The sequence below is a fragment of the Melozone crissalis genome, unplaced genomic scaffold (assembly GCF_028551555.1).
Source record: "Melozone crissalis strain CALT ecotype California unplaced genomic scaffold, PUWL_Pcris_2 ptg000013l_1, whole genome shotgun sequence".
NCBI lineage: Eukaryota > Metazoa > Chordata > Aves > Passeriformes > Passerellidae > Melozone > Melozone crissalis.
Window position 1 is genome coordinate 50762629 of NW_026535791.1, and position 22508 is coordinate 50785136.

At 46.0% G+C, this 22508-nt stretch overlaps 1 protein-coding gene across 3 annotated transcripts in view; it reads right to left on the bottom strand.

Annotated features, from left to right (window-relative positions):
- ARHGEF7 (Rho guanine nucleotide exchange factor 7) overlaps positions 1–14528 on the bottom strand; it is a 116951-nt gene extending 102423 nt beyond the window's left edge. For 2 of the 3 annotated variants that reach the window (XM_054272276.1, XM_054272275.1), the window contains exon 1: positions 14270–14479. In XM_054272276.1, coding sequence (XP_054128251.1) covers positions 14270–14434 — 165 coding nt within the window. In that variant the 5' untranslated portion in view covers positions 14435–14479. Of the gene's footprint in view, positions 1–14269 lie in introns of all 3 variants that reach the window. The other variant, XM_054272277.1, reaches the window with a different exon arrangement.
- Between the last annotated feature and the right edge of the window lie 7980 nt (positions 14529–22508).

Sequence of the window (22508 nt, forward strand, 5' to 3'; positions counted from 1 at the left end):
TTGACTAAATTCTGTGTGCACATAAGCGTCGTTTCACAATACGTTCATTGATTTTTGTGAAGTAGTTTAGCAAACAAATCATTGCCCAAACTGGACACCTGGCTCTGTCAGAAGGGGGAAGCCCAGCACAGAAGTGCACTGGCAAGCCGCTGGAAACAGAGGTGTTGCAACACACAGTGTCACGGCCTTTGATCATGCCTTACACTCACAGGAGGTTTTGTTACACGCATGTGTGCCAAGGTTACATAAACTCACAGCACCATCCACCTGCATAGCACTGGGAACTTCACGTAAGGTTGACTCCAAACATTCTGTCAAGCTGAAACCAAGGTAGTGCCTTCCCACAAAGATACCTCTGACCCACAGAGGTACTTTTTGATACAGAATTATTACCACTGAGGTAATTTTTGATACCACAAAAATGTGACAGCATGACAGGGTGAGCCTGGCACAAACAAATTTAAAACACAAGTCACTATCTAAACAAAATTCAGGTGAGTCTTAATGAAAGCCACTAGTCTGTAATACAAGGAATTTGATAATGATATGAGTTGAAGAATCTTCCTTTCCTCAAGGAAAGGACACATACACACACCCTCCAAACTCCTCAAATTGTTTGGTACTATGATAAATCACTGTGGCTTAATAACCCTTTACTACACTTAAACATAAAGGGAATCCTAAAGAAGCCCTATGGAAGGACTACAGGCCAAAAGATAAATTCAGTAAGTTTGAAGGACACAAGAGGTGAGAGAGCCCTCCTGAAAACACCATGACCTTCATGTCTCTTCCTTTAAACACTTTTTGATTACTCTATTAATTTATTTCTTAATTCTAGTAAGAAATCTAAAGCTATCATGCCAACATCCCTTGTTAGAATAAGATGCTGGGAATTTTTGCCATGTTGATGCTCCCAGTATGCTCTCTCTTATTTGTTCTTAATATTTACACAACAATGATATAATTACAATTTATAACTGTTTTATCTTAAACTATTAGCATAATAACTGGGGTTTATCTCCTTTTACACGTGCTACCTCATTGTCTCTTTTTTGTATCCAACATTTCCTTTTTCTCTTCTTTGTTCATCTAGGCCTCTTTTCATTCTGAGAAACCTTAACATTATTCTGCTCTTCAAACATGAATAATGTCTCCCAAGAAATCACAGTAAATCCAGGTTTCTCTTAAAAGAAGTAAATGTCTTGTCTCATAATGTAATCCACATTAACACAAAATGTCCCAAAGTCTCCAACACATTAAACTCAGTAATTCTAAGAAACCCAGACATGTACAACCAGCTCATAAGAGGCTGCACATAATTCATAAAAGACTGAATAATAACTGGAAAAAAGAGGCCCCAAAAAAGGGGGGGGGTTATGGGGAAGAAAGGGGAGAGGGTAAGGAGAGACATGATTTTCAATTGAAGATTAAAGAAACAACAAACAAAGAAAACTCAAACCCAGCAAATTGTTCCCTATCAGGTCTAGAAGCTTAAAATACATGCCAAGTACACCACTGAGACCTTAGCCCCACCAGCACTCTAATGCATGTTTTCCGTTAAAAATCATCTTCCTCAAAACAATAAAATAAGTTACAGTAAATCTTTAGAAATGTCTTTTCTTCCTTCAAAACAAGGGAAAAGACTTTGGAATGATAAAAGAGGCAGGGTACATTTTCTCAGCTCTGTGGCTGCAAGCATTTTTATACAAGAGAAGACAGAAGCATATGGGTAAAGAATTTAGAAATATCTTTGCATTTGCATTCTGCTAGAAATATAATGTATTAATGATCCCATAAAATGAAGCAAATCCATTATTTACCTGGAAAATCTTAATGTGATTTTGGTAACCTTCTCCTACAGACAGCTGAGAAACACAGTAAGGGACCTGAGGAACAAAACCAGCCCTGTGACAGAATGTTGAAGCGCAGTTATGTGGGCCAGGCCTGTGATAAAATCACACATATGGTACATGATATCCTTTATAGTTACAGGAAGCTCAGGAGCATGACCTCTCACACAGATCACATTTATAGCCTCACAGACTATTCAAAATGTACCAGAACATCATGTAAGCAGACCACAGGCAGGTAAGTCCTAGTCCACCTGAAAGACAGCTAATCTGTACAGAGACAAAGGATATATAAAAGTAGTTTTATTAAGCTAAGCAATATTCCCAAATTGCTTAGCTTAATAAAAAGTAGGTTGCATGTACACAAAGCCAGTGAAATAAAGAGGTTATGTATTTTCCTCTCCGGTATTTGCTTCATCCTTTTCCTATCATAGACCAACACCATTGGTTCATTAATGGGGGTTGTCTGTTTCTTATATGTATCCACAGCTCTTAGTACAAAGAGGCCTCAGTGTCCAACTGGAACCTCTGTGTGCTCTAGTAATACAAATAAAATAGGTTAATAATAATTAGAAAAGACAGGGATTCCAGAGGGGCATGACAGATTATTAATTAGGGACCAGAGTGCCACAGCGGAATCCAAAGAGATGAGAGGAAGGTAATATGCAGAGCAGCCACTGTTTAAACCACTTCTATGTGGTTCAGGGACAGGTTCTGATTAAGATTTAATCTCTTGGGGAGCAGTGCTAGAAACCACAGCTAGTTCAATGAGGACACTTATGTGATGCACTGTAGCTATCAAGGAGCAAAGTACATTTCCCACTGTCCAGAAAAGGTGGGGAGCAATGTGCAATGCAAATAGGTGGTACCTAGCTAAATGTTACATCCCTTTAGATCAGTTTAAATCTATGGTTTTAAACAACATAACAAGTGAATAAAAAAGGGCAATGCAGAGAGGCTGCATCAGGAAAAGGTATGACGGGGTGGTCTTAGAAAAAATGAAAAAGGCCACTATTAGTTCATTTGGACAGGGAAATTATATGAAGAAAATAAGCAAGGAATGTGTATAATAATGAATAAATTTAAAAAAATAACCAAGCAAACCCACAGTTCTTTGATTCTCAAGTAAACATGAGATTAATTAAAAGTAGTGGACATCTTCAGCTATATATATGGGAAATCAGCTGTTTACTTGCATTCACTGCTGAACAAGTTGACAAACTGGGTCACAGAATGAGAAGTGTACAAGGCCTTTATATAGAAACTGCAATCTACTAGGTAGAGTGAGTAAGAACACAGTTCCTACCTGCAAGTTACATCAATCATTTATCTAGCACAACATATAATAAGTACAACAGGGTTTACTATGTAAGAAGCCTATCTCAGTAACTAGAAAGCAGAAACTAATAGAAATGTAAACTAGCTGCAAACTAGCAGCCACATTCAGCAGACACTTAAAAACATCCTGTTCAGGTGTATGGCTGCTTGAGCCTGAAGTTCAAAGACTGAGCCCTTATCCTTTTCATCCTGCCTGGACCCTTTTATATCAGATTCCCCTCGCAGCACAGAACAGTTCTCTTTCCATGTTTCAGAGCACCGTGTACACACAGAGCATTACCACAATCTAATCAGTAAAAATACCATAATTGCACAATGCAGCAAAGCTAACAAAAGGCTCCTACTGATCACATTCAGTCCCCCAGCAGCTGTGTTTCCCTTGCTTCCAACCCCTTTGACTGGTCAAGGGCAACTGATCTTCCAATGGGGCAAACACCTCCTGCACAAGCACTACAGGCTGGGATTTGTTGCCAGGGTTTGTGTTCAGGGGACAAAAATGAGATTAAAAGCATGATGAGGAGGAAGCCTGGCCATTCTCACACCAGCCTGGGTGGTGAAGCTGCAGGAGATGAACTGTGCAACACCTCCCATCGGTTCCTTCCCTGCCAGCTGCTGCCTCCCGCCTGCACCTGCACCCATGCCCAGCAGGGCCCATCCCTTCGGCATTCGGGTGTCCTGCTCTGTCCCAGACCACTGGCCCTCACAAACTGTCAATGTGGGGCACAAATTTGTGAGGCACAAATTCCCTGGGGATTGGTAGAATGGAAAAAAAAGAGTGGCTACACAGCTACACAGAAAGACATCCTCTGCTTCTCGAGGAAGCATCCACTGCTGGGGACCAGTGGCAGGTGCAGCACTTCCTGCACAGTCAGTGAGCAGCTGGGCTGACAGGACTGCAGATGGGAGTCCCCTGCTCCTCCCAGGACAGCAGGAGGCACAGCTGCACTTCTAAGGATCGCATCTTCCGCATCTCCAGTAAGGAGCACTCTGCACTTGCGCCAAATCACTTAAAGAACTGCACATCTTACTGATGGCACATTAGCAGGATGCTATAGCTAAACTAAAAACACAGATCAGGATTGTCAACAAAGTGCAGCTCTGTTTAAAATCAGGTGTCATGACAGACCCAGACCTTAGCATGATACAGTTTCTGCAGTACTGTAGCTCTTTAGCACTGACTTTTCCCATCCTACAAAAAAAAAAAACCTGCAACCCACAAACTTTTCAATAATAACCTGCACAGCAGCCAGCATGGACTACACACCTGTATTTTGGCTTGAGGGAACCTATGCTCTGAAAGCACAGCAAGTAGTCAGATAGACAGACACATAGATAGTAAGAGCTAGGTCCAGCAAAAGACTGAAGCTCCTACAGGTCATGCACTAAAATTTTTTTATGTGCTGAAATTTTACCTTTCCACAACTCACCTAGACCCTGCATACAATACAAAGAGGAAGGGAAGTGCCTTATGATATGCTCTAAAATTCTTATTTGCTGAAAAGGACACCCAGACACCAAGTTAATCAAGACACAGCAGAAGGTAAAAGTAGGAATCTACTTAGTGTCCCAAGCTCCAGTCATCTCCTAGACTTACAAGAGTGCTTGGAGTGTCATTTGGAAGAACTCTCTGAAAAGTGGTTAGTGTCCATTTTTTATTAACAATAGAGCATAAAGGTTCCCGAACCTCTTGCCCTTGGACACCATTACTGGTGACAGCCACAGAAGGAGCTCTTAGGTCCCATCACCTCACTCCAAAGCCACCAGCATGACTAGCCCCACATCTGACACTCCTCTGCTTTACATCCTACATCCCCACACCACTCCCTGTACTCCATCTTTCCATCTCTCCCACCTCAGACCACACACCACCACCTTCCAAACCAGCAAATCCAATCCCACATTTAGCCACACAAACGTAACCACCACCTCTTCTTTACTGCCCAACAGGCCACATCAACTCCTCAGCCACCACTCTGTGCTCCCTCAACCTCCACTTTGCTATGCTATCTGAAACCAGGAGCACTTTTAGTTGGCTGAAGACTCCTCCAACTTTTCTGATTTTTTTTCCTCTGCACACATTCAGAAATGCTCCTCTGCCTGACTAGCCATCATTAACAGTGACCTACATTCAAACACACAAATGTTCTGCTTTAGCTGCTTCAGTTCTTCAGTGTGATAGCCCTCAAAATGTAAGTTCAGCTAAGTTTGCAAATGAAATGTGTAGTTTGGTTAAAATGGCAGTCAGGCCTTGTGACAGTCTTTATAAATGGTACCTTATGCAAAAATTAGAGCTGCTTTTTTCCATTAATCTGCCCTCCAAAAATGACTCTGTAAAACTGGTTCAGCTGTTTGAGTTCATCTTTTCAGATATGTACCTGAATTAAACAATATTCAGGAAAACAGTACTTTTTTTTCCTTGCAGTAGAAGTAAAGTACTTTTGCCACTTCCCTTAGACCCTGATTAAATTCCCATCAACATACATAGACTCAAGTTGCATCAGGGAAGGTTCAGGTTGGACACTAGGAGGCTTTTCTTCACAGAATGGGTGACTAAACATTGGCATGGGCTGCCCAGGGAGGTGGTGGAGTCACCTTCCCTAGAGGTGTTTAAGGAAAGACTGGATAGAGTACTTAGTGCCAAGGTCAACTTAATAAGGTGGTGTTCCCTCAAAGACTCAGTGATCTCAGAGGTCTTTTCCAACATGATTGATTCTGTGATTTTGTGGAAGTCTATAAACTGACTTCCATGAAGAAGGTTTTAACCCAGCCCTAAGGTACAAATCCTGTAGTCTAAGGGCACCAGGGCAGTCCGTATGGTACTTTTGCTGTCTCAAGTTTCCATCTAATTTTTATATTTCAGACAGCAAACATAGGTTGGCACAGCATTAAGAAAATGAGAATGCCATGCACATAAAACTTACAAGCTGCCTTTGCAACTGCTATTAGGAGCCTTGAAGGCCCCTCTGCTGTGGCCTGAGCTAGGCAAGAGTCCTACCAGAGCACATGCACGGGAGTGTGCCTGAAGGATGTGATACGTATACATAAGAGAGCCTGGCTGCAGCTGCAGCTGTAATCTGCTTTCCCTTCCTTCCTAAAAGCTAAGAACTAATATTCCTAATTCCTGTACTTTTGCTTATTTTCTTGCTATTTCAAAGAAAAAGAGGAAATCAACTAGCATGCAACTGACCCCAATCCCAAGCAGCATCCTCAGCCTCAGGCTGCAGAGCTCCAGGGGTGCCAGCGTTAAGTGTCCACAGGAAGATGTGTATTTCCCTGAAGTCAGTGCATGAAAAAAGCCTGCTGAAGCGCAGCTCCAGGTGTGGGCTTGGCAGGAGCTGAGCCAAAGATTCCCCTGTGAAGGAAGGCAGGTGGGGAAGGGTTTTGCCCCCCTTGTCACATATAGCCTGCAGTGTTTGCTGTGGAGCATCGCTGTCTGATGCAGCGCAAGCTCAGGCTTCAGGAGTCCAATCACTCAGCGTTTGTTTACACTGGGAGAGCTCTGCTGCTAGATATGCTGGCAAAGCTCCTCAGTGTGGATGTAACATATGCCAGAGAGGGAATTCCTCTGCCAGTCTAACAGTACCACTTCCCCCAGTGACATTAACAAAGCCAACAAAACCACTTCTCTGACAGCACAGCTGCACCAGTGGGGGTATATGATTTTTACTGCTTTCCCCCTCCCCCCACCCCATGAAAATATTCCATAGGACTACCAAAGCCCTACAAGGGATGGATTCTCTTCTGGGCAAGCTGCCAACATCATCCAATAGCACTCACTGCAGAGCAGGAAAATGGAGACCTGTATTAAATGCACTTAGACCCAAGGAGTGTTTCATTGGCCAAGAGGGGACAGGGGGCTCTGCCCACAGAGTGTCAGTGATCCGTGATGAGGAATGGCACCAAGGAAACCTCCTGCAGGTGAAGCTGGCCACCCCTGCTCAACTCCCCACCGCAATTACAGTGCTGAGGCACTGAAACAGCTGCCCAGGTGAGTCATGGGTGCCTCATCCCTGGAAGTGTTCAAGGCCAGGCTGGATGGGGTTTTGAGCAACCTGGTCCAGTGGAGGAAGGGAGAAGGTGTCCCATGGCAGGGCTGTTGGAACTAGATGATCTTTAAGGTCCCTTCCAACTCAATCCATTTTATGGTTCTGTGACTGGTGGTGGGTAATGGAAGCAACCACATCATACTGAGAGATGTGGAGAGAAAATGGCTTTGCTCTAGGCAGCAAAATGAGGGAGAGAGCAGAAGTGTCACTCTGGCTGAGGATCAGGGAGTAAAGCTCAGCCAGCCAAAGTGTAAGACACTGCTTCCTTGATGCCAGCTCACAGTATTTTTGCAAGCCCTGTCATGCTTCAAAGGTTTTAAAGTTACAGCCCTTCAAATCACAGCTGCTGAATAACAAATTATTTAAATTTTTATTTAAGGAAGATCTATATTGAATTCCCCTCAGTGATTGATAGCCAGATTTTAATAATATATATGCATACTATATATAATATATATAAATATATATGTGTGTGTATGTATAAAAGCCCTTACATACCTACCTAGTCTGCAAACTTCAACTTTAAAGCCAGACTTCCAGTTTTCTAAGGCTGGAATTACAACCTTAAACAGTGTGGTGCCACCAGCCACTAGCATGCAGTGTAACCAGAGGGGAGCATGCTGGTGGCATCCCCACAGTGCTTCCTTTTCTCCACACACACAGAGCTTTTGGAGGATAGCCTGGGTAGCAGTAGGGCACCTGAGGGCTAACATTTTCCTTGTCCATATTATGTACAGGCATAGAAAGAAAGCATATAAAAACTGTGGAACAGGCATTAATGAGAGTAAGAGCAGCAGAACTACATTATTTTTCCATGTATTTTTCCAAAAAACAATTTAATTGCCAACAGTTTCCTTAATTGCCCCCTCTTCTCAGGATCTGGCACACCCATATTTAACTCAGTCCAGATCTTTATGCACTGACAGAATCTGGTTTTCAAGGAAAAAAGCAGTGCACATAGATACAAGTCCTCTGCTTCCTCAATGAGCACAGGCAGACAATATTTCTTTGGATAATATCCCAGTTGCCAGAATTCCAGAGCCAGTACACAGACAGAAAAAGCAAGGGCATTCTCCTTCAAAGCATTCCTGCATCCCTGCTCTCACAAGGCAGTAGAAGTAGCACGGCCAATGACAGGTCTGTAACAGGACCAAAGAATCCTACAAAGCTCACTCACAGTATCCCTGATGAGAACAGCATGTATTCAGGAAAAAGGCACTTCAATGACTTTGTTTGGGATAACTTTTCCCCAGGCTCTCGTCCTTGCAGTGCTTCCCCCCTGGAGCAGCAGCAGTGCTCATACACACACCAGCGTTCCCCGAGCACGCAGCCATGGCAGGCACACCTGTCCAGCACGGATTATTCTTGCCAGAAGCACAAAAATCTCCCTGGGAGGATCTTGCTGAAGGAAGGGAGCATATGCACATTGAAATGCAGATTTTGCTTCCTGTCCTGTGATGCCCTGCTGCTGCTGCTGCACACAGCCACCACAATACCTTCCCAACAGATTTCAGTGAGCAAAGGCAGAACAGCCTTTGGGGTCAGCCAGGCAGACCCAAACAGCCTCACCAAGGCTTCAGGGTGACAACATCCTGCCAGAAGAACTTCCAAAATGTTGGTTGCCCTGGGCCAAATAGCACCTGGAAATTTCCACCTTAGGAGTAATGTCTGCACTGCTGCTGGGATGTTCTCAAGCTCTGTCTGGGCTCCACATTCAGCTCTCAACCAGCGAATATACCTTTGCAAATATACTGGGCTACAAAAATCGTCATCTGTTATTAACTCTGGGTCCAAAACACCTTTCCTTTCTTCTTCCTTCGCAACACGAGAAATATCATGTTCAGGTCACACCTTGTCACAACAGGAGAGAAGTATACTTAGCCCTGATATTTATGAGTGAAATGAGAGATAAGTGAGCATAAATCTCCCTTTGCCCGAGCCTAGGGGCACATGCTCATCATGGGGACAAGGCTGGTGACATGGCTGCCACATGTGGCAGCCCAAACCCTCAGTGCCTGTGCTCATACACAACAATTCATTTGCCTTGTGAATCACAAAGGGTTAATTTATTCCTAAATCACAATTCAGAATGCCTCATTTAGCCAAAGACCTCTGTCATTAAAAAGAGAATCATACAGATGTATGATGTATTTGTACAAAGATCTTAATCTTTGCTGCCATCAGCTCTGGTGCTACCCCAATTAATAACCAAATTAATGTCAACGCCGGTACCCAATCCCCCACAGGGAATGGGGATGCCGTTTCCTTTCGGCCGTGCACCAGGTCTCATCCAGCAGGAGGGAGAGCTGCGTGCGTTTTCCCGGGGCCGTGCCGCCCGTCTCCCACCTCGGCGCGGCGGGAGCAGCCGGAGGAAGCGGCTGTGTGGGCTCAGCCTCCCCCGCGCAGCAGAGCAGCTCCTGCCCTGCTCAATCCCATGCCCGCTGCACCGCCTGGGGATGCTCCATCGGACACAGGGGCCCGGCCGCGCACCCCGCTCGCTCCGAGCCCCGAACCAGCCGCGGCCGAGCCCTCCAGCAGCCCGGGCCGAGCCGGGGCACCGCGGGCTGTCAAATGGCCGCGGCATCGCATTGCCCGATGCGCCTTCTGCGTTCTCCCCAAAAAAAGAACAGGGCCGTCCTCAAAACGACGCTCCCTGTCGAACAGCTGACCAAAAATAAAAAGTACAAACAAAACTTAATGGAGCGCGAAGCCTCATATGACAAGGAAAATTCCCGCTCCAGTTCTGATCTCTGTTTACAACGTTGAAAGTGGGTCAAACTGGTCTGCGATGGAGGAATCTGTTTGGAAAATGATCTCTGAGAGGAAAAGCATCTAAGCGGCAGACAACTGCACTGCAATGCTTCCACGGGGATCCCTTCCCTGCCATCAGAGTAATTCAGTTTTACCACACAAGGCTGAAACCCTCTAACTTGAAATTATGGCTTTTTTATTCAAATTACTTAAATTCAGCAATTCCCTATCTTCTGGAGCAAATCAACTAACCATGTTTCAGCATAGATCTCCATGCTTTAAAAAACTAAGACAGCTGGGTTTGGACAGGGTGGGGGAAGCTGTTCTCGGTTTTGTTGATTTTGCATTGTTTTTTTTTAATAATTGCCCTCACTTTTGTTCATTTCCTGTGTTCAGGACAAGGTTATTGTGCAGTACCATCACACTGCCTGACCCAACTATTTTGTTTTACCCTGTCATGGTCTCTTTAAAAATGCAAAGGAATGATTATGACATTAAATGGGAGCCCAAAAAAAGGAACAGTCTGTAACAACATTACTTTTCAAGGTATTTTCATACTGACTTAGAGAAATCTAGTCAATTTAATATCTGTCCTTTCCTGTTCAAGATATGTAATGTAAACAAATTCAGCCAAAACTTCCTGGCAAGAAGCTCTGTAGGTTGCTCTGTGCAATGCTGGTATACAAATACACAGCAATCTAAAGAAAGAATATACTAACCAGCCTTGAAACCCACTAATTTGTTTTATCGACTTATGAAAATTCTGTTCTTTGACCTTCAAGTGCTTGATTCCTTTTATGGTCGCACAATGTTTATTTATTAAAAATCTCCTCCTAATTACTCTCAGGGTACCCAGAGGCTTTAAAAAGCACAAAATGCCAAATAATGTATTACTACATTCCTGCATATATTGAATCCTCTTTCTAATCTGTTTTTGAAAGAAAGAAATACATTTATAACATTTTCTAGAAAACATCTTTAAAAGCACCCCAAGCTGATAAACATTCCTTCATATTTATATTTTGTAATTTTTTTAATGTTCTCTTTGGTTTTAGTTACTATTTTGTATTTACAGAAAAATGAGCTCTGTAAGTCTTCAAAGTGTCTGCTGATGTCAGATATTTATAGAAAGCTATGATCTCAAATGATTTTAAGGACTGGATCAGTCTACATCTGTGGGACATCCTTGTATCTTTTAAACTTCAAAAATGTCCAGTTTAAACTAGAGACTTTCAGGGCAAATAAGGAATAAAAAGGCTCACATTTTAAATGCACTCAGTATAAAAAAAGTAACAAAAAGTAGTAGCCAAAAAGACTTGGAAAAAATACCATGGCACAGTACAGGATGTAAATTTTATATCTGTTTACCAACAAACGAAGAAAGAGAATAAAGTAACACGGAAACCGCTCAGACATAACATAGATGAGAACATGAAAGAGGAATGGACTATAACTTCTGAGTCTACAGAAAAAGAATATTTACAAAGTTAGATGGAAAAATGAGTTTGAGAGACATCTCAATTAGAAAGTGCTTTGTCAATGTCCCATGAAAATAAGAACAGTTACCCTCACAAAACCGAAGATCCCCCTAAAAAAAAAATTTTAAAGCGCTATTTCTCCCCAGACTTACAACTAACAGGGATGGACATCCAGGGCCAGCAGGGATGTCCAGGGCAGCCCCCTGTCCCAGCCCTGCAGGACGCGGGGCGAGCTCAGGGCTGGGCGGCTGCGAGGCGCCAGCGTTCCTCTGGCCCCGCTGCCATCCCACACTGCTGCCATCCCAGCCCTGCTGCCATCCCACACTGCTGCCATCCCAGCCCTGCTGCCATCCCACACTGCTGCCATCCCAGCCCTGCTGCCATCCCACACTGCTGCCATCCCAGCCCTGCTGCCATCCCAGCCCTGCTGCCATCCCACACTGCTGCCATCCCAGCCCCGCTGCCATCCCAGCCTGCTGCCATCCCACACTGCTGCCATCCCAGCCCCACTGCCATCCCAGCCCTGCTGCCATCCCAGCCCCGCTGCCATCCCAGCCCTGCTGCCATCCCACACTGCTGCCATCCCAGCCCTGCTGCCATCCCAGCCCCGCTGCCATCCCAGCCCCGCTGCCCTCCCAGCCCACTGCAAACCCCGCACTGCTGCCATCCCAGCCCTGCTGCCATCCCAGCCTGCTGCAAACCCTGCGCTGCTGCCCTCCCAGCCCCACTGCCCTCCCAGCCCCGCTGCAAACCCCGCACTGCTGCACCGTGAGTCCCACTGACAGCTCCTTTCACACCCAGGCTGGTGTCCCTGCTGGCTGTGGGCAGCTGTGCGCCTCTGCCAACCCTCCTCTGCATATGGGTGCTGTGAAGGGACCCCCACCCGAACATGAGGAGTGTTTGGTCCTCTGAGATGAAAAGAGAGCCCTTCATTCAATAACCGAGCTGTCCCAAACTGTACTGTAACAGAGAAGCACACTAAGTTGGGAAACACTCTTTTAACACTTATTTCTGTTATGCTCTTTTGTTTATTTTGTTTTTTGGTAGAGGCTCTTTCCCAGATTGAGTGCAGGACCCCGTTTTACTAGGCTTGACATCTACACAAAGGGGAAAGACCTTTCCTGCCCTAAAGCTCAGAACCCAAAGCCCAAGAGGTGCTCAGGGAGCGTGCCTGGAGCAGCAGCGTGGGAAAGGCTGCCAAAACCCTCCTCGGGCTTGGTGCCACCAGGCAAAAGAGCCTGGGGACAGGGAGGCACGGGCGGAGCCTGTCAGAGCCAGTGGATAGTTGGGCGGAGGAGCCCCCACTTACCCCCAGCCCCACGTCACACGTGTCACCCCGGACGGCAGAACAGGACATTTACCTGCTCTGGAGCCACACTCCGCAGCCCAGTGCACTGGACAGCAGTTTGCACCTCATGTACCACCTCCACAAAACTACAGTCCCTTGGGAGCAGCGACATCCTCTTCAGCTGCCTGAACAGCCACTTAGGGGGAAATGGTGGTGGGGAAAGCTGGCAGAGGTTTCAGCTGTCCCAGGTAGCCCCATGGCCACCACGGTGGTCCCTGAGTTACCCACACACTCACTGACACACTGTGCCTGCTCTCATCACTTCCATCACCCGCCAAGAGCACTGTGGGCTCCTGTGGGGTTTCCATATCCCCACGCAACCTCCCAATGTACCTGCGGATTTGGGAGGCAGGAATGATCTACTACATCTGCAGAATGGGACTCCAGTCCAGAGCCAAGACCTCCACGCTACAGCACAACACAAAACAGTAACAACCCCAGGGAGTGGGAAACTGAAGAACCGAGGGGGACAGCTCAGTCCAGGGTCCTACTGAGCTCAAGGCACTGGTTACAACTTTGTGGGTCTGAGAACTACTTGAAATAGAGCCACAAAAGGTAACAAAAGCCCACTGTCAGCAGGCTCCAATGATTGGAGTACTCTGCCAGCTGCAAAAGGTGAAAAATACCGTTTTATTTTCAAGCAAGGAGTCATCCCATCATCATAACAGATGACCTTCATCAATCTTCTCTTCACTACCTTAGACTGGCACACGAGGAAAGTTTTTTGCAGATACGGGGATCTCCTGTGTGCACTACGTTATTGAACGTCAGGTGAGACAACGGAACTGTCCCAAGTTTGGAGGCACAACCAAACCCCTCTCCCTCTGGCTGAGCTACGACAGGAATTACGTACGTACACAGAACACATAAAAGTTACCTGACAGAGTACATTTTCTTCAAACACAACGCAAACTAGGGCTGTAACCCGTTTTGTCAGCCCCCCCAAAAAACGATGAGATTTTTTTCCACAGGCTACCGAACAGTAAAAGGACCCAAACAACGCTAAAACAGCCTTCAAGAAAACTAAGCATCAAACGCTAAAATGTCCTTCAGAGGCTGGAAGGGATGAGCTGAATCACCTCCCCAGCGAGGTGAGGCACCGGCTGTTCCAGCAGTTGCGTAGATAACTTTGCAGCCGGCTCGTGGCACGCAAGGAAGGGTCCACAGCGCACCCCCAAAATGAGCGCATCTCCCGCGCACAGCCAGGACTCCGCTTTGGCGAGCGGAGCGTTTGTCCAGCACTCGCACAACAGTGGCCCCTCAGGGGGGAAGCCCCTCCAGCCCGGCCGCCGCTCCCCGCACTCCCCGGCCCCGAGGGGGACCGGCCCCGCTCCGCCCCCCGCCGCCCTCTCCGGGCCCGGGGTCCCCCCTCCGGCGCGGGGGGCGGCGCGGGCGGGGCCGGGGGCGGCGGGCCCGGCCGCACAAAGGGCGGCGGGGCGGGGGCCGCCGGGCACTTACTTTGTCTATGGTGCCCGGGAGCAGGCGGTCGAGCAGGCGGCACAGCACCACGCCGTCCTTCAGGGAGGACTGAAGGAAGCCCTCGGGGTCGGAGATGGTCTTTTTGGGCGACTCCAGCACGCCCAGGGCGATCAGCCACGTAACGGTCTGCTCCGCCGAATTCATGGCGATGGCGGCGGCGGGCGGGGGTCGCGGCGCCCCGCGCCTCGCGTGGGTTTTGTGTCTCCCCCGGCGGGGGCTTCAGGCGGAGGCCGGCGGCGCCGCCCCCATGTGAATGCAGATGACGACGCCCCGGCCCCGCCGCTACAGACACATGCAGCTGCAGTGCCGCCTCCTCCCCGCCCCCCCCCGCCGCCGCCGCCGCCGCCGCCGCCGCCGCCGCCGCCGCCGCCGCCCCATGACATCACTGGCAGCGGCGGCGGGCGGGGGCCGCGCGCCCGCGGAGACCCGCGCACCGCTCCGCGCCCGCTGCGCGCTCCCAGGGGCGGCCGGCGCGCGCCCCCTGGCGGGCGGTCTGCGCCTCCGCGGGCGCGCAGCGGGGCGGGCGCGGGAGCGGGAGCCGCGGGCGCCGCCGGCCGCGGGGAAAAGTTGCGGGATACCCGGATACCCCGGGCCCTCGTTTGCTCCTCGGACGGCGCCGTCCCGCAGAGAACGAGCCCCTACAAAGCCTTCGGCGCCAGGCTCGGGCAGACCGGTTTTGGACCATCTACCTCTGGGAGCACCGGCAGCGGGTTCCGGCCCGACCGGCCGCACCAACGCCATCTCTGCCTTTGCCCGCCGTTCCCTTGAGCACGGAAACGCGTTCGGGAACCCCGGCCCAGCGGGCGGGTCGCGGGCTCGCCCCGGTGCGCGCCATCCCCGCCGAGCGCCTGCCGGGATGCTCCGTGCCCGGAGCGCCTCCCGCCTGCTCCCACCCCGATGGGCTGCGGCACCGCCTGGAAGCCAGCGCCAATACTCAGTACTGCGAAGGCTAACCTGAAACAGAGCCTTCCTGTGCCTTTTATTCTGACAAAAACCATTCCTCAAGGCTTTCCTTGGACAGGGCACTATGAGCAATCAGTATTTTTTTGTTAGGAGCTGGCTGGTGTGGGCTCCCAGGGTCCCTCTGTTGCCATCAGCCTCCCTTGATGCTGCACACACGCCAGAAGAGGCGATACCACCACAGCCCCTGCTCTCCCTTCTCGCCCCATCTGACCCCCTCGAGGGGCAAAACGCCTCCAAGGCAGAGGTAGAGGGAATAATGCCAACCCAAACTCATCCTTGCTGTTCTGCTTCCAGCCTGGTGCACTGCATCCACCACCATCACAGTCCCTGAGCAGCAGCTCTGGTAGGTTCTTCTGACCCAGAATCTCCTCCCAAACCACTAGCCAGCCCAGAAAGACAGAAGTGCATTTCAATTTGATACAAGATAATCTAATATCAACACTCAATCTCCTTCTAACCCAAAATAGGTTCAGATTTTCTTAAATTCTAACACTTCAGGTAGATGTCTCTTCCAAAATTTGTTTTTCCTTTTGCTCTTTGTTTTTTGGTCGAGGTGAGAGCAGCACACTGGCCTCTGCCAGTATTAACGCCCGCCTGGACTCAAGCAGGATGAGAGAAACAAGCACAATGCACATAGCAATGGTCAGAAGGCATTTATTACCTCAGCACCCCCAGTAGCTTCCCAAGCAAGGTGAGCAGCAAGTGGGGCCATCCCTGGCACTGGTCCCTGGTAGAAAACAATGGGCACGAGTTTATGAAGCTTTTCATGTGAGAGATGTGATGGGTACATGAACAAGGTGAAAAGTGCATGGCTGCTTACAGCAGAGAGCATGATGTGGGAAAACCCATCCAAAGGCGATGGAAGTAACAACATATTACAACACAGAACAGTGATTTTAACAAAGCAGAAAGGGTTTCATTATAAGCAATATCTGGGTTGTCACTGACTGACATCCATGACCTATCTCCTCACCATTCTTCTGCTCTCAACTGTGCACCCTTCCATATTTATTTTCAGCAACAGCTTCTGAATCCAATGATTTGCCAGCTATGAAGAACACAAACATGGCAATTCTTTGCCATTGGAAAGATTGGATGCATTGCCAGGAGACTTCTAACAGAAGCTTGACACAGGTCAGGAAACCATTTCCAGATCTTAAAAGGAAAAAAATTGAAGTGTCCAAAAGATTTAGGAGCATGCCACTCCCTTCTTGGCTTCCTTTCTTGTCAGACTTTCCCCTACAAGGTATTTACTGCAAAGCACCTGAACTCTCTGCACAGCTCCCTTGTTTTATTCTTTCCTCCTGCATGTCCCAGTACTGTCCATTTATACTACAGCCTTGTAGGACAGACAGATATTTTGCATCTGCACTGTCTGGCAAGTGGAGCCCATGCCATGGTGGGAGTTTTGAAGTAGCACAAACAATGAAACATACAATTATTGCAAGTCTGCACTCCTTCTTTATTTCACAATTAAAGATGTTCTGATTCTCTTATGTCCTGACTCAGGTCCCACTGTTGCTTCTAAATCATAAACTCCTGACATCTTTATTCAAGCATCCATTTTGATAGTATTTAAATAATCTAAATTCTTTCTGAAGTTGTCATAGAGGGATGATTTTAACAAATTTTTTTTCTGCAAAACATTTTAAATTTATGCAAAGCTGAAAAAGTAATTTTGGTACTGGCTCTTATAAACAAAAGACATATATGAGCCTGTATGTAGGTTCAGGTAACTTCCAGGCCTTAAATCTGTTCACAGAAGCAAAAAGATTCTTATATTTTGGGGGGGGAGGAGAGAGGTGTCTCAGTTTAATAAAATCTGGACCTCTTTTGAACAAGAAATAAATAAATGTTCTCTGAAATACATCAGGCAACTTTGGCAGAGGTCTAGTAGATTTAACAGCTCATAATTTTGTATAAATAAAGATTAAGCAATTGACAATTTATTTGGTCTTTTCCAAGCTTTTGTCATATTCTTATAAGAAGTTACTAAGGAAACCAGGTAGGCATGAGGTAGAAGGTAAATTTCTGTCACGGATTAGTGAGTGGTTGAAAGACAAAACAGCAGGAATAAATTGCCAGTTTGCAATTTGACCAAAAAGTTGTCAGTAGAGATCTTCCTCTATTCTGTCGTATGAATTAACTGAAAGTCTCCAAAAAATTATTATACTTGTGTGGATTTTATTTATTCTTTTAGCCTGAGCAGTTGGTTTTGGAGAAAGGAGAACAGGAGAGGAAGGAAAGAGCAGGTGAAGAAAGCTACTCTGTCATTTTGGCCTTCCATTTGCCGTTTTCCATTTTCAGCTGCTTTTGCCTTGTCTACCTGCCCCTGGGCAGCAATGACATGCTTTGGCCAGATACACAAATCTCTGTTTTCCCTGTGCCAGGCCAAGGTCAGGATTTCAATGTGGAGGTAACTAATTAATTATCAGTCCAGCTTGAACAGAAATTGCCTTGACAATCTGTAATTAGCTATATAGGGGTCATACTGGATCAATTGCTGTGCTGGGCTTCCCATGCTATACGTAATTATCTCTGCAATCCTAGCCTAGGGAGGTTTACATCTCTCTGTAGTAAAAGCCTCACCCCAACAAAGCACACTTCTGTGTTAAACTCAGAGATGCATTTCCATGCCATTTAAACCTACCTTTCAAAAGAATCTTGAGGCTTATGGAGGAGCTGGTTTTTTGCAGTTCCTGAAAACAGCTATCATGAGTTCAGCGTCACCAGCTCTCTGCTGTTGATTGACTACCCGTCAGCTGAAGGGGTCAGTTGAAACCCATGCACCAAAGATTGTGTTGGTGAATTTGGGATGGCAGCTCAATGAGCTGGGTGGTACTGGCACAAGCCTCAATGAATTTAAAAAAAACCAAAACAACAAAAAACACAATAGAGAGCAAATTATTTCATTATCTTCCAAGTTGCAAAGTACTTTAATAGGCAGATGAAACATTTTTTTTGTCCTGAATAAATGAGTACCATACAGAGAGCAGCTAAAGTGCTGATGCAGAAACACAAATCCAGGACTCTGAGAGCAGATGTTTGACCAAGGGTGAGAGCAGCATGATGCTCAGGGCTGCCCTGCTCAGCTCCAGGGCAGCACCATGGGTGCCCAGGCAGGCTTGGGCCTCTCAAACAGGCATCACAGAATGCAGTGTGTTGAATACACCAGTGTCCAAGCCATCCCCAAAAACAAAACAAAATTAAAAAAAAAAAAACAAAAAAAACAAAAAAACAAAAAACAACCCCACAAAAAAAACCAAAGAAAAAAGATGCTTTAAAACCACTTTCTTTCATGGAAGCTGCAGGTACCTGTTGCAGAATTTGAGGGAAAACAGGGATCCTTAGCATCATCAGAGCTTTTAGCTGGGGGAGAGATGCCTCAGAGATCAAGTCCCTCATTTATTTCCCCTGATTACAGATCTCAAGTCTCTCAAGGATCTAGTGCACTTGCCCTACTGCCTCCTGTGCAAGTGCCTTTAGGGCCTACCCAAAAGCAGAAATACTGTCAGCATGTCTTTATTTTAATCAATGCAGCCTATTGACACTATGCTCCGATTGAGCTCAGAGTCCAATCTGCTGACAAGTCTTGGCTATCTTAATCCTATGCAGTCAAATTTTTGTTAGCATTTGCTTGATTTGATGAGGCAATCCTGTGTTACAAGCTTTATCACAGTAACTCATGCTTTTGTGGCTTTTACCCTGGCTATGATCTTTAGGTGGAAAGATACAGGGAGTCCTCTGGCAAACCTGCAGTAGCCCAAAATGCAGCTCTGCTTCTGCACTCCTGAGAGCATCAATTCAAGAGCTGCCTTTGTCTTCTAAGTGCAGTTCAGGATAATGGCATTGATCCACTACATTCTTTATACTTTCAGAAACCAGTAAGTGTCTCTGCTTTTGGCAGAGATGAATATAAAACGAAGGTCTTTGCCATGAAGGGCTTAGTCTAAGTCACAGATGATGGAAGATGAAGGATAGACCTGAAAAAGGAAGAAATGAAGCAGGACAATAGGCAGCAGCACAGTCACACTTAGGCCGTCTCCACAGGAAGAAACTTCTTTTAATTGCCATTTCAAAAGCTTTATTCGCATTTAATAAGGTCTGAGAAAAAATGAAGGACAAGAATTGAGCGAGTGAGAAATCAAAACTACTAAAACGATGAAAATATTTTGAATTTAAACAAACAAAAAAAAAGTAGCTGAGATTCTTGGATGTTTTTAAACAAATACATAATGAATGGGCAGTATTTTCCAAATTCTGCCCTGTATTTTGTTAGCATAAGTTGGAATATGTGCTTTTTTAACACTGCAGGCTGGACAGAAGCAAATCAGTGGTTCCCCTGTGGAAGGACTTGGGGGAGGGGAGCTGGCAGTGAGCTCCACCATTTCAGGCCAGACGCAGAGAAAGCTGTGTCCTGCAAGCTGAAATATCAGATGCAGATCCCCAGCTGGTGGAAGTTGTCACAGCTCCCTTAAAGTTGATGAATCTATGACATTTTTAAACAGCGAGCTCAACAATTTGTAAAGAGCTCTGATCACAGGGGACTGACATGACTATCCATAAAAAAAGGCAAATTGGATTCTAAATTGTATCTGATGAAGAATTTTGGGCAGAGTAAATGTAAGAGTGTTACTGAGTCATCAGTAGAAACTCGTTTGAATTATAGCACAGAAACTTGGACACTTGTTCTCTGGAAAAACTAAATCACACAGCAATAGAGTCATTAGAAGACTGACAGTGATCTTATGGGAACTCGGCTTGTTTGCCCTGGTGAAACAAAGCCTGAGAAAGGGAACAGGAGGGCCAGCTATAAATACACCAGTGGGTAAATATCACAGATAGGCATGCAGCTATCTAAGTTTCAGGACAATGCTAGCACAAGAGCAAATGGATATAAACAGTTCCTGAATAAATTTGTGCTGGAAATCAGCAAAATATATTTGTTTCTTCTAGCCATAAAAATTTTCAATGCTGATAAGAAAGAGCAGGGCAAATAACCCAGCTGTTTTTGGAGGGGTATATAATGTGCAGGCTAAAGGGATTCTATGGTTTGAGTGCAGTGGCAGGGACTGGACATCACCCAGGCTCTGTTCCCCAGCAGACTGTGCATTACTCCTACCAGAATCAAAGTGGGCCAAGCATTCATCATGATGGATAAGTTTAGTGAGAGAAGTCAAATAAGCAGAACCGCAGTCAAAGCCATTCTCTCACTCTGAGTGAATGCTAATGACACCCGTTCATTGCTGCTTGGAAAATGCACTTAGTGAACTAGGTTAATGGAAGAAAACCCTCTTCGCTGAGATATAGGCTCACAGAGTTGGAAGCTACACATTGTGACCCTTGGATTTTAATTTAGAGCCCTTTTGTATTCAGATTTTTCAATCCTATAAAATTTTGCTGTGGATCTATGCCTCTGTTTTTTTAAACACACAGCAATTACCAGAGTGAAGTAGCATCCTGCTACTCCACTGCCTGTTCTCCACTTTACTCCAAAATCCTCAGCAGTAGACAGACAGTTTTGAAGATATTTTTGAAGTGTGGGTAGATAGAATGGCAGCAGAGGGAATGTGACAGAGGAAGAGAACACAGGATGATAGAAGCTCTTAGTCAATGCATTGAGCAGGAGCATCAAAATATACAGCTCTTCTATCAGTGTATTTATGACAAGATTTCCACACTTGGCTCAGGTAAAGAGAACTGATTTTGATGGGATTGGTTGGCTGGTGAGGTTTGCAAGACGATTCTTATTCACAGTTGTATGAGTGGACAACATAGTGGATACATTTGCTAAAACTGTAAAACTGGATTAGTCCCCATTCACAGGGGAAATTGCTGTCTCCCTGTAGGACAGCGTCACCATCTGCTGGGTCACCCTTGTGCTTTTTTGGGTGTGGGGGTTGCACTTGCTGCCACTGACAGCAGGGCATGCTCAGGGGAGGGTTTGGGAGCCTGCTGCCCTGGCACAGGGCCAGAGCCTCAGCCTGGCACACAGCAGAGCTCAGCAGAACATCTATGGCTCCATCAGGCTTTCAAGGGCTCTCTGCACTACCTCTCCAAGAGACCGCGGGAGCTGATGGAGCTGTTATTTTTAGTCCTACCGTACTATTTGTTGACTATGGCTGTTTCCTATGCAGGAGGTACTGAAGGACTAGAAGCCTTCTAATGATTGACCAATAAATGTTATAGTCAATAAATGTTACAGTCAATAAATTGCACCATCTGCCTTACAGTTAGCATCTGCACTCTTCCAGCCTGTAATGATATATTATATATGATATATGATATTATATGATGTGTGATATGTGATATGTGATATATGAATACTATATATATTATATATTATATATTATATACTATATATTATATACTATATATTATATACTATATATGTTATGTTATGTTATGTTATATGTTATGTTATGTTAATTTAGGTTATAGACCTTTGTATCATCAGCAGTTCAGATTCATTTGTGACACTCTCAATCAGTAATAAGATGGTCTTCTAGTGCTCCTTTAGAAAGAAACCAAATACTAAGTCCTGCTGAAGGCTTACCTAGCTTATGGGAGCCTCACCTCCCAACACTAAAGGGTTTTCAGGGGTGCTGTCACTGGGTACCCAGAAGAAGGTGGAAGCCCAGTTGAGGAAGCTGCTCAGACAGAATATACAGAGATGGAAACAGCTGAAATCTTGTGCTTTGCCCCAGAATCTCTGGGCACTTCTGACTACTTTCTTTTTTGCTGATTAAAACTACAGCCACCCAGCAAATATGGATTATGTTTATTTGGCTCAGCTCTCTACCATTTTCTCTTTAAGCTCCCAGTGTTTAAGGACATTAATCTTGTGTCTTTTCCTTGGCTTTTATAGTCCTGTTGGCAGCAATTATAACTCTCAGTGCTCTTAATTTTGGCCAAATAAAACTAATAAGTATACTCTGATAAATTAGCATTTATTTGACAAGCATCTTACCAAACAAAGTCTTTTGGAGGGCTTGAATCCTAAAGATCTACAATGTTATAAAAGCCAAGGTGCACATACAGTTAGACCAGAGCTGATTAGAAAGGAGAAATAAGTATCACTGCCATGCTGAATTTCCTAGAGTTCTCAAGCTCGGGTGACACCACCATTTAGCAAACAAACTCTCTGTAAGGTCTGCCCTCATAGGCCATTTTCTCCCCTGCCATATTCTCCTTGCAACCTTTCCTATTTCAATTGGAACAGGCTACCTGGGGAAGTGGTGGAGTCACCATCCCT